This window comes from Chionomys nivalis, chromosome 26 (assembly GCF_950005125.1).
Source record: "Chionomys nivalis chromosome 26, mChiNiv1.1, whole genome shotgun sequence".
Classification (NCBI taxonomy): Eukaryota; Metazoa; Chordata; class Mammalia; order Rodentia; family Cricetidae; genus Chionomys; species Chionomys nivalis.
This window is the reverse complement of record NC_080111.1, coordinates 345,277-358,114: the sequence shown is the minus strand read 5'-3', so window position 1 is coordinate 358,114 and position 12,838 is coordinate 345,277. Positions and strand designations below refer to the sequence as shown.

The 12,838-nt window shown below is 40.2% G+C and overlaps 1 protein-coding gene across 1 annotated transcript in view; it reads left to right on the top strand.

The window, feature by feature from the left end:
* Positions 1-12,838, top strand: part of Bmpr2 (bone morphogenetic protein receptor type 2) — a 98,443-nt gene that overhangs the window by 55,454 nt on the left and 30,151 nt on the right. Inside the window, exons 4-5 of the mRNA XM_057758372.1 lie at positions 10,838-10,948; positions 12,609-12,700. Of these exons, the coding sequence (XP_057614355.1) occupies positions 10,838-10,948; positions 12,609-12,700 (203 nt within the window). The remainder of the gene's footprint in view (positions 1-10,837; positions 10,949-12,608; positions 12,701-12,838) is intronic.

Genomic DNA, 12,838 nt, shown 5'->3' with positions numbered 1-12,838 from the left:
TTTCCTGCTCATTGGTGTCTTCCTTCAGGAACACTTTGGTGCTTTTTGACGTGGGCTCTAGTGACAAGTCTTTTTAATCACGTATACAGACATCCTTAGTATGTTGTCATGGACTTCCCATTTTCCCAGCATCCTCTTTTTCCACCTCATGCATGTGATTCCAAGTTAGTGCTCTTCCCAGGAGAGACAGCATGACCTCTCTAGCATTTTTTAATTAATTAATTATTATGTATACAATATTCTGTCTGTGTGCATGTCTGCAGGCCAGAAGAGGGCACCAGACCTCTTTACAGATGGTTGTGAGCCACCATGTGGTTGCCGGGAATTGAACTCAGGACCTTTGGAAGAGCAGGCAATGCTCTTAACCACTGAGCCATCTCTCCAGCCCCTCTTTAGCAATTTTTTGACAACTTCAAATATTTGAGCAAAATTTCTGAATAATTTTTGTTTATGTAACTTGTAAGGAAATAAATCAACACTCTTTAACTGTTCTACCTGATAGATATTACAGTAGCCTGAGCTAATTCAGCTGCCTGAGTATTTGAAAGTCTAAGCACCCGAGATGTTCAGTTCTGTTTTCTAAAATAATTACTTAAGTTGTTAGCCATTTGAAAGTTATTCCATGGTAATAAATGTGAAAGGATTGCTGTGTGACACAGCGCATGATCCTGGTCTGACTTTCGATTACTAATTATTAGTAATGTCATAGGAACACAATCTATGTGGCTGCAGATTCAGGGGGACAGATACTTGGATCATTACAGAGATTTCGCAGGGGTATGGTTGGTATTATTCATGTGTGATGGTTTTAATTCATGAATGTGTTTCATGATTAATAACTCTTTGAAAGTGCTGGAGTACATTGCATGCTTTACTTTCTTTAATTCACTCAATGAAAAGAAAAACCCAGAGAATAAATTCCAAACTCAGGAGTTCTGTCTCTGAGAATTGGTCCTTTTGTTGTATTAGTCTAGGGCTTTATTTTTTTACTATTTATTTTTATGTACACGTTGGTGTTTCACTTGTGTAAGGGTATGGCAGCTTGGCCCTCTGGAACTGGACTTAGAGACAGTTGTGAGCTGCCATAGTGAGGTGCTGGGAATTGAACCCTGGTTCTCTGGAAGAACAGCCAGTGTTCTTAACCACCAAGTCATCTCTCCAGCCCCTAGTCTAGGAATTTATCAGAGTGGTTTGCAGGCTCTGGCTGAGTAATCCAACAATGGCTGTCTCCTGGCAGAGAGAGAAGGCAAAGTGTACAGTAGTTGTTAAGTCCTCGGGATTTTAGTGTCTCGGCAGTCCCTGCTTGGTGGGCCTAGAGTCCCGAGAATTCCGTTTATATTGGAATCCCAAGAAGTAAACTATATATATACACACCAGCAAAGTAATGCTTCAGCAGCCGGATAGATGAACTTGTCCGTTACAGTGAGGGTAAGCAGGTCAAAAGCAAAGGTTTCCTTTTTTTCATTCATTTTAAGTGGGCTGCACCAGAGGCGTGACCTAGATTTAGGGTGCACCTCAAATAATCATTCAGGGAAATCCCTCACAGGTGTGCCCAGCTGTTTGGATTTTAATTAATTTCAAATATAGTCAGCCTGACACCCAAGGTTACCCAGCACGTTAATGTCAATGTGTGTGACTTAGGGAGCTGCAGAGATGGCTCAGGGGTTAAGAACACTGACTGTTCTTCCAGAGGACCCAGGTTCAATTCCCAGGACCCATGTGGCAGCTCACAACTGTCTCTAACTCCAGGTCCAGCGTATCTGACATCCTCCCACAGACATATATGTAGGCAAAATGCAAATGCACATGAAATAAATAAATAAATAAATTTTTTAAAAAGTGTGTGGTTTATAATGATTAGATACAAAGTTATTCATTGGAGCATTGTTACAGCAAAACAGAAATAACTGAATGTCCATAAGTAGAGGATAAGGTCAGCTTACTTTGCCATAATAATATAAAGAAATAGGATGAGTTTTAGAATGATTTAAAAATATATCCAGACTAAATACAAGAAAAGCATCAAGGGAATATTAAAAGAGGATGATTTCTGAATCCTACATATATAAGGAAAATTTGAAAGAACACAGATATGTGTGTGCATGTGCGTGCACTGTTGAGAGTAGGCATGCTAAGATGCCACTTCAGCTGGGCAGTCATGGTGCATGCCCTTAATCCTAGCACTCAGATGATCTGACGCCCTCTCCTGGCCTTCGTGAGCTCCTGTGAGGTCGGTGCACACACACAGTGTCAGGCATACATGATGTCATATTAAATACAGTTTTTTTTTTGAAAAATAAGCTAAAAGGTAAAGAGGTCAGATATTAGATGTCTGTTTTTGTTTTTCTACTCTTTAATGACCTTTTTCTTTTTTTCTGTTTTATTTTAACTTTATCGTGTGTATGTGTGTATGTTCCTTGTTCTGCTTTTTTGTAAATTGGACATAAAATGTCTTGACAATTAGACACCATAGTTTTTTGTTTATTTTTGTTTTGTGTAATCTAAGAACTAGTCAGAATGTTTAACCAGAGAAGTTAAACTGGCCTTAATAAATATTTAGTGTTAAAAACTGACTGAAAAGTAAAAAGAAATGCAAACTCCTCCCCCATTCAGTTTGTTCAAGAATACTAAAAATAAATAGTAATCTGATTGTGGTTATTGTATAGGTACCAGGTACCATTCCAGGCATATTAGTTAAGTCAACATTATTCATTCTTTATAGAAATATTTGTTTAAAATACTGAACTATGTGATATAGTTTGGAAGTAATTTAGCAATCTTAATTAGTATCTCAGAAATTCACTAAACTCTTCTTACATTAATTGTTTTAATGTTGAAACTGTATTCCTTTGCTTTTATGAAAAATACATTTCTCTTAAAAAAAAAAAACAAATCTAAGCCTCAATTTGCTTCTCTGCGCAGAGTGGTTAAAGATTAAGCAGCTGACATAACCACCAATGTGTTTTATTTGAACTTCTCCCTGCTGGTTGCTGCTCATGTAACAATGTTGTTCTTTCTTTGACACAGACCCACACAAAAGCTGAGTGTAGTAAGGAAGCAGACAGCCTGCCTGAGAAGGAGCCCCCGCCTGGCTCCAGGGTTTGTAAACAGAAACATCCCAGGCTCCAATGAGGCAGACAGCGGGGCCCTGTCTGTTCCGCACTCAGGAAGTACTCGCTTGTGAAAGCCCAGCCATTGCACACGGGCATGCTTAGCATTGCTTATGTTTGGCTGAATATCTAACCAAGAAAACTAAAAGAGGAAAAGGGTATATTAGGGCTGAGCAGTAAGACATTTCAGGTATGGTATATGTAACACTGGATAAAAGGAATTATTTTAATGACTGGAGAGATGACTTAAGCGCCCACTGTCGGGTGTGATTGTATTTTAATTAATTTTTTTTGTTTTTTTACAAAAAGCTCATACCACTCTTGTGGAGAACCCACGTTTGGTTCCCAGCACCCACAGCAGGCTGCACAACTACCTATTCTCAGGCTCCCGAGGGCTCCAGCACTTGTGGCCTCCAGGACCACCTGCATTCACACACACACATACCCACACACAGACATGCATGCATATACATAATTAAAATAAAAATCTTTTTTAAAAAAGAATTATTTGAAGAAGTAAAAATGGGTTTTCGAGTGATACACATATTAAAGTATTATTTCTGGCAGTTTTTCAGTGACTTCAAATTTTAGACCATATGACAAAACCTGGAATGTCCCTAATTTGAGACATTTAATCATTAGTGTGGCATTTAATGTGTCCCTTGACACCTTTCCACCCTCTCTATTTTGAGTTAATGAATTTCATGCTCCTATTTTTCCATTTTCAGTTGTATATTTAAATACCTTTTACTCTGTGGGAAAAAATACAGAGTGTTTAGAGCCACCAGCAATAGGAAAGGAGGCTTTTCCGCCCTCCAGGTAGTAGTGCCTCTCAGGTCGGGCAAGCGCTGCTATACTAAGCTATTCTCAGCTCCCAGAGGTGTTGGTGTTTTTTGAGAATAAAATACTTTCTATTTTGGTGGGTATGCATACCCCCCCCCATACTCTCCTACTTGACTGTTTCTCCAGCCCCATCATAGTCTGCCTGTGTGATGTGTGAAGGGTGAGATTAATCTTTATGACTGAATTTGACAGCAGATTTTTAGATGGTATACCAAAATAACAGGCAACAAAAGAAGAAAATAGATTGTACTTTAAGGTTAAATTTTTTATACTTCAGCCGGGCGGTGGTGGCGCACGCCTTTAATCCCAGCACTTGGGAGGCAGAGGCAGGCGAATCTCTGTGAGTTCGAGACCAGCCTGGTCTACAAGAGCTAGTTCCAGGACAGGCTCCAAAGCCACAGAGAAACCCTGTCTTGAAAAACCAAAAAAAAAAAAAAAAAAAAAAAATTTATACTTCAAAAGAAATTATAAAGTAAGGAAAATAACCTCTACAATTTAAAACTAGATGAATCAAGAGAAAACTGATGCTGGGCCCTGGGGCTGTAGTTCAGCGATGCAGTGTTTACTTAGCATTGTGAAACTCTGGATGTGAAACATAAAATGAAACATCTTTTTCTTCCTAAAAATATTTTGAGGCAGGGTCTGGTGTAGCCCCAGCTGGCCTCAAACTCACTATGTAGGCAAAATTGGAAACCCCTGATTCTACTGCTTCCACCTCCTACGTCCTGGGGTTAAAGGTGCTCACCACTACCTCCCATCTTCTGAAGCACTAATCCCATCATGAAAGTTTTACCATAGAGCTTTGGTCTCTGCAGGGCCAAACCCCATCACACTGGGATATGAGCATCGGGGAGTGGGACACAGTTTGGTCCCCAGCACAGTTGTGGGAGCTTTGGCAGGAGCTGATATCTTAAACTAATAAATGCAACCAGGTGGTGGTGGCGCATGCCTTTAATCCCAGTACTCTGGAGGCAGAGGCAGGCGAATCTCTGTGAGTTCCAGGCCAGCCAGGACTACACAGAGAAACCTTGTCTCGGGAAAAAGAAAAGTTGTGTTTATTTTTGTTTGGTTTTCTGAGAAAAAGCTAACCTCAGACTTACTGTACTGATGAGGATGATCCTGAACCCTGATTGTTCTGCTTCCCCTCCTCTGCTAGGATTACTGGTGTGCATCATCATGTCCAATGAGAGTTTTTAGTTCTCAAGACAGGCTTTCTCTGTGTAGCTCTGGCTGTCGTAGAACTGTCTAGACAGTGCTGGGATTAAATGCATGTACTACCACTGCCCAGCAAAAATTTTGTTTTCATGTCGGGCGGTGGTGGCACACACCTTTAATCTCAGCACTCGGGAGGCAGAGGGAGGTGGATCTCTGTGAGTTTGAGGCCAGGTCAGGTCTGCAAGAGCTGGTTCCAGGACAGGCTCCAAAGTTACAGAGAAACCCTGTCCCAAAAAAACAAAAAATAAATAAATTTGTTTTCATAAAACAAAATATAGTGATTCTGTTTAACCCAAGGTTTCACCTTTTGAGGTATTAGTTGTTTATGGGTAAGCTTAGCTCAGAAATGTTAAACGAGCCCGGTGGTGGTGCACACCTTTATTCCTAGCACTCAGAAACAGGTGGATCTCTGTGAGTTCAAGGCCAGCCTACACAGAGAAACCCTGTCTCTAAAAACAAACAAAACAAAACCCAAAGAAAAAGAAGGAAAAATGTTAAATGGTAAAATTAACAAATGAACAATTCATAAGTTTTTAACTGTACACAGTTCAGAGTACTGCTATTAAATCTAACATTATTCCACACCATTCCGAATGAGATGTGAAATAGGTATTTTCTGGAGTATTCATACGACATGTGTCCTGTGGGGATGTGAATGAGAATGGCTTCCATAAGCTCCTGTATTTGAATGCTTGGTCCCTAGTGAGTCTAAAGGATTAGGGTGTGGCCTTATATAAGGAGGCTTTGAGGTCTCAGAAGCCCACACCAGACCCAGTACCCTCTGCCTGCTACCTACCTTGTATGTAGGAATGGTCCCAGAGGGTCAGAGTGATGCTGACAGCCTTACTCGCTGCCTCTGTAAGTTACTTTGTTGTTATTTATGGTTCACCTCTTGCTGTGCTATGCTTAATTTATAGATTAAACTTTCTCAGCGATATAAGAAAAATAAAACCACACATTCCTCAGTGCTCTTAGCAGATGCCCTGAAGCCTGACTGTATAAACTCTGAAATGGCAAATATTTACATACAATCCATGCATACCTTCCCAGATACTTTAACTTATCTGAGACAGGGTTTCTCTGTAGCTATGGAGCCTGTCCTGGAACCAGCTCTTGTAGACCTGGCTGGCCTCGAACTCACAGAGACCCACCTGCCTCTGCTTCCCAAGTGCTGGGATTAAAGACGTGTGCCACTACCACCGCCCGACCTTATCTTCATTTTTAAAAGTCATCTTTAGGTTACTAATAATGATAATACATGTAAATGCTATATAAATAGTTCTCATTACTATATTTATTTAGAAAATAAAGACAAAAAAGCCTGCATATGTGCAGAACTAACAAACATCGTAGGTCTAACTATGTACTGTACAAGTGAGACCTGGAGAGAGACTGAAGATCTGTTCAGGATCTGCAAGCAACTGGTCGTCTTAAACATCACTCCTTCATGTGGATTCATGGTAGTGGTTAGTGTGGCAAATTTAAGTTTTGTTCTTTGAAATTTTCTGGATTTCTCCCAAGTATTTTTAGGTCATGTTTAGGTGCATATACAAATCTGGAACCCACAAATTAGGAGTAGTAATTCTCTGTTCAGTGCTATTAGAAGCACCCTGTAATATAGCTCCTTGGACGGGGAGGTGTACTACATTAGTTTTGTTTTTTTAGGGTGTGTGTGTGTGTGCACGTGTTTGTGCGTGTGTGTGTGTGTGTGTGTGTGCATGAGATGGGGTCAGTGCCCTGCTACATATGTAGAGATCAGAGACATATTTTGGTAATTGGTTTTCCTTCCACCATCTTACCAGCCTAGTGTTTAATAATCTTCATAAGAGAAGATAATCTATAGGCACTTAAAATATTTATATAGATCTTGTGTTTAAAAAACATTATTTAATTGTATGTGTGTTGAAATAAGATTTCCCTTTTGAGGGGCCGGAGAGATGGCTCAGTGGTTAAGAGTATTCCCTACTCTTCCAAAGGTCCTGAGTTCAATTCCCGGCAACCACATGGTGGCTCACAACCATCTGTAATGAGGTCTGGTGCCCTCTTCTGGCCTGCAGACATACGCACAGACAGAATATTGTATAAATAATAAATAAATAAATATTAAAAAAAAAGATTTCCCTTTTGAGATTAACAAATTCTTGGTTTTTTTATTTATTTATTTATTTATTTATTTTGCATACAATATTCTGTCTGTGTGTACGTCTGCAGGCCAGAAGAGGGCACTAGACCTCATTACAGATGGTTGTGAGCCACCATGTGGTTGCCAGAAATTGAACTCAGGATCTTTGGAAGAGCAGGCAATGCTCTTAACCACTGAGCCATCTCTCCAGCCCCTGTTTTTTTTTTTTTAAACAAATTGTTTGTTTGATTTTGAAGACAGGGTTTCTCTGTGTGTAGTACTGGCTGTTCTGGAACTTGCTCTGTAGACCAGGCTGGTCTTAAACTGGAACTAGCTCTTGTAGACCAGGCTGGCCTCGAACTCATGAAGATCCACCTATCTGCCTCTGTCTCCTGAGTGCTGGGATTAGAGGTGTGAGCCACCACTGCCCGGCTGAATTTAACACATTCTTAAGTGAGCTGTTTTGTACTGGGTACAATTTTATAGCAGAAGAGCTAGATTAAACATTTACTCTTTGGTACTTTACAATATTGGGCAGCCATTATCTCTGTGTAGTTCCAAAACATTTCCTCACCCCCCCCCCCCCAAGGGATCCTCCATTTAATGAGAAGTAACTCCCTTTTCCTCTTTTCCTGTGCCTGGCCTCTCCTAACCTGCTTCTTGTCTCTCTGGATTTGCCTGTTCTGGGTATGAATGGAATCATAAAATATGTGCCCATTTTTAGGTGTCCCACATCTGCTTATTGACTCACAAGTGTGAGCATTTGCATTTCTGCTTGTAGTTACGGTGTCTAGTGATGCTGTTGATGTTTCTGTGGAAGTTTTGATTCGACCGCTGACTTTCAGTTCTTTTTGTGTCTGCCTAGGAGTGAACTGCTGAATGTGAAAATTCTGAGCTTTTGAGGATCTACTAAATTGTTTGTTACATCAGTGCCATTTCGTATTCCCATCAGCAGTGTATAACCTTTAGTCTTTTCTTCTTCCTGTTTAATCTTTACAAAGAATTATAGCCATGCTAGTAACCTTAGTTGAGGTGGGATTTAGTTGTTTGGAGGAAGACAGGGGTCAGTTGGTTGGCTTTCTTTCTGTGGTACTGGAGAGCAAATCCAGGGCCTTGCACATTCTAGGCAAACTACCACTGAGTTAGATCCCTAGCCAGTATGGGTGTCTATACACAATCTTTCCATCTGTAATAAATCACTATATGCTGTAAGAGTTGTTAACTACAGTTATCAGTATGTTAAAAAGTCTGTTAGTATCTAGTAATTGTCTTATAATTTAAGAATATTCACCGCATCTACATATTCTTCTCTAGAAATACTGGTTTTGGCATTTTGTTATGCAGCTGTGCAAAATTTGAGATAAATTTTCTGGAGAAACTCTGCCATTGAGGTTTCATATTTGTTATAGAAAGTTCTAGTTTGAACATAACTAGAAAAATTTAATATATATTATGCTTGATTTTAATTGACTATAAGGAATGATAAAATTGTCAATCAAAATGGTGAGTGCTTTTTTTTTTTTTTTTTTTTTTTTTTTGGTTTTTCGAGACAGGGTTTCTCTGTGGCTTTGGAGCCTGTCCTGGAACTAGCTCTTGTAGACCAGGCTGGTCTCGAACTCACAGAGATCCGCCTGCCTCTGCCTCCCTAGTGCTGGGATTAAAGGCGTGCGCCACCACCGCCCGGCTGGTGAGTGCTTTTAATCCCAGCACCAGTGAGGCTCAACCTCAGCCTCACTGATGAGGATCTTTGTGAGTTCAAAGCCAGACTGGTTTACAAAGTGAATTAGACACTGAGACCCTCTCTCTTGGAAAAAAAAACCTAAACAAACAAACAGGAAAGAAAGAAGCAAACAAGAACGATAAGTTTAAAAGGTCAAAATATAGTGTATTTTATTTCGATTGAATGGAAAGAATGATTAAGTGTAGGTAGTTGTGGCCTTGCCACTCCTAGGAGATCTCATTCTACATTAGACTGCTGACTTTTAAGTGGTTATTTTGTGTTCTGTAAAGGCTGCTGCCTTGCATATGTACTGCCTGGATCTAGCTGTTCTTTATAGCTATTTAAAGCATGCTGACAAATACATCCTTCAGCTTCTCTTTGTCTGTGTAAGACATTTGTTCCTATTCTTCACAGAGCTACTGCAGCTGAATCCTTGTTCTCCTACTGCTCCTTGTAGGTGTTTTCTACTTAGTGGAATCTATCCCTAAGGGTATTTGTTGTCGATAAGATCTGACCCCTAAAATGGAGCCATCATATAAATGTTTCCATGCTCATAATGACCTTGTAATTTAGTTACTTGTGTTCTGCTAGCAGTAAACATGGGTTCCCATAGAAAGAATTTTTCTCAAGGTCAGGTAAGGAGAGAGAGGGACTGAGCTTCAGATTCAATTTAGATTTAACTGCCCACAAAGAAAGCTCCTTTTCATTAATATTAAAGATAATCAATACTGATGACCCGTTTTGTTTCGTTTCTCTGTAGCTTTGGAGCCTGTCCTGGAACTAGCTCTTGTAGACCAGGCTGGCCTCGAACTCACAGAGATCCGCCTGCCTCTGCCTCCCGAGTGCTGGGATTAAAGGTGTGGGCCACCACTGCCTGGCTTAATACTAATGATCTTAATTAGCGTTGGCTGCATAGAACTTTGTACTTTTCTAAGCACTTAGACTCCCATCCAGCTTCATAACTGACATGTGAGCTACAGGTACTTCTTATAAATGAGGAAAGGAGGCACACAAGAGTCAAGCAACCTGTTGAAGCTACCGAACTCATGGTTTAAAGCCACATTTTAAAGCAAAATGTGAAGCTGGGCTTAGTGGTGCACACCTGTAGTCCCAGCATTTAGGAGGCAGAGGCAGAAGGATTGCCCTGAGTTCAAGGTCAGCCTCAGCTACTGCCTTAGTTTTTCTTTGTGATAGCAAGATCCTCAAAGTCCACCCCCAGTGACTCACATCCTCCAATAAGGTCATACCTCCTAACCCTTCCCAAATAGTTCCTCCAGCTGGGGAGGGGGCCGTTCTCATCCAAACCACCACAGCTACCTGGCAAGAGCCCTTTCCTTTTAAAAATAATGTAGTCCAAAATTCTAGTTCTGTGTGCTTAAGTACACTGTCTTGTTCTGTGATATGGTTGGTATTTTATATGTTTTAATTAAATATGAATGTTGGGGCCAGGATATGTGTGTGTATGGTTGCAGATACCCTCAGAAGCCAGAGAAGGTGTCAGGTCATACAGAGCTGGAGTTACAGGTGGTTGTGAACTGTGTAATAGGTGCTGGGACTCTGAAAGAGCAGTATATACTCTTCATCAGTGATCCTTCTTTCCAGCACCTAACTGATATTTTCATAATTAGGACCATTCCTGACAGATATTTTAAGTTTACATAAGATATCTGTGATCAAAACATTTATAACTATTACAAATTGATTAATTTTTTTCTCTAATTTCTTTTTATACAAAAATATTACTGAATTTATTGCATATTAATAATATAGCTGTTGTAAAGGCTATTTTGTCAGTATTAAATAAAATACTTTTCTGTTTTCTTTTAGGTCCACCTCATTCATTTAATCGAGACGAGACGATAATCATTGCTTTGGCATCAGTCTCTGTATTAGCTGTTTTGATAGTCGCCTTATGTTTTGGATACAGACTATTGACAGGTAAAAAAAAAATAGTACTTTTTATCTCGTTTAGGAAAATGCCATTAAAATCAGAATTTATTTTCTTTAAAAAAATTTTTTTTACAGAGATCTGCCTATCTTTGCTTCCTGAGTGCTGGGATTAAAGGTGTGTGCCACCCCCACCCAGCTTGTTGGCAAGCATCTTTACCAGCTGAGCCATCTTGCCATCCCTATTGCTTCTTTTTTTAAAAATGTTTGTGGAAAATGTTTATACAAACAGAAACTCTGAGCTATAGTAGCTCCAATTCTCAGCTTCAACAAACATTTCTCCCCAGTTTTTACAAGAAGTTTTTTTTAAAAATTTATTTTTATTCACGTGTCTGCCTGTGGCTCTGTATGTCATGACGTGTGTGTTCCCTGAGGAGGCCAGAAGATGGCATTGCATGTCTTAGAACTAGAGTTAAAGGTGGTTGTAAGCCACCTAATGTGGGTGCTGAGACGTGAACTCAGCTCTTTGGAAAGCCTAGCAAGCTCTCTTAAAGCTGAGCCATTAGCCCCAACAAGATTTTTTAAAGATTTATTTATTTATTTTATGTGCCTATGAGCGCTCTGTTGGCTTTATGCTAGAAGGGGGCATCAGATTCCATCATAGATGGTTGTGAGCCACCCTGTGGTTGCTGGGAATCTAGCTCAAGAACCTTTAGAAGAGCAGCCAATGCTCTTGACTGCTGAGCCCTCTTTCCAGCTCCCGTCCAACAAGAGGTTTTAAACTTACCCAAAATGTGTGTTACCCAGCTGCAACAGTTCTTACTTTCTTTTTTTTTTTTTTTTAATATTTATTTATTTATTATGTATACAATATTCTTTCTGTGTGTTTGCCTGAAGGCCAGAAGAGGGCACCAGACCTCATTACAGATGGTTGTGAGCCATCATGTGGTTGCTGGGAATTGAACTCAGGACCTTTGGAAGAGCAGGCAATGCTCTTAACCACTGAGCCATCTCTCCAGCCCCAACAGTTCTTACTTTCATGCAAGGTTACTTAACTCTAAATCCCCACTCACTACGCCTTTCATATCACTGAACTCTTTTATTCAAAGCACAGATACCAGAGATCTGTAAGTACTTTTGTATTATCTCTGTAGCAACTTAAAAACTGTATATCCATAATGCTATTTTTTTTAAATGAAAAAGTCAGTAATTTTTCACTAGGTATCTAGTCAGTTCTAATAATTTTTTTAAGGATTTTATTTTTATTTCATGTGCGTTGGTATTTTGAGAGAGTGTCAGACTTTGGAATTACAGACAGTTGTGAGCTGCTGTGTGGGTGCTGGGAATCGAACCCATGTCTGCTAGAACAGTCAGTGCTCTAACCATTGAGCCATCTCTCCAGACCCCAGTTCTGATAAATCTTAGGTGTGATGGGTTGTTTAGGAAATCAGCACTTACTCATTCATTTGAATAATTCTGTGAAAATTTTCTTGAATTTAGTATTAGAATTTTACACTTTAATACAGCGTCGTCATGGAATTATCTCACAGAATCTGCTCTCACGGTGCTTATTACTCATCTTCACTTATCAGTGATTTCTATTTTAATGAGTTATTCTAACCCGTGCTGTAGCTCTTCTTGGCGGCAGTACTAGAAAGGTGGTGTTTTCATGCTAAGAAGGTCTCCCGTCAGTAATCCCTTACTCTTCCAGGAGACCGGAAGCAGGGTCTTCACAGCATGAACATGATGGAGGCCGCAGCCTCAGAGCCGTCTCTGGACCTGGATAACCTGAAGCTCCTGGAGGTGAGATTGTCCTGCATCTGTCGGCTGGCACGGTTGCTCCTTGCTCTCCTGAAGTGTCAGGAGCTGGTGGTGCACACCGGTAATTCCAGCAGTCAGGAAGCAGAAGCAAGAGGATTTCCTCAGGTTCCAGGCCAACCT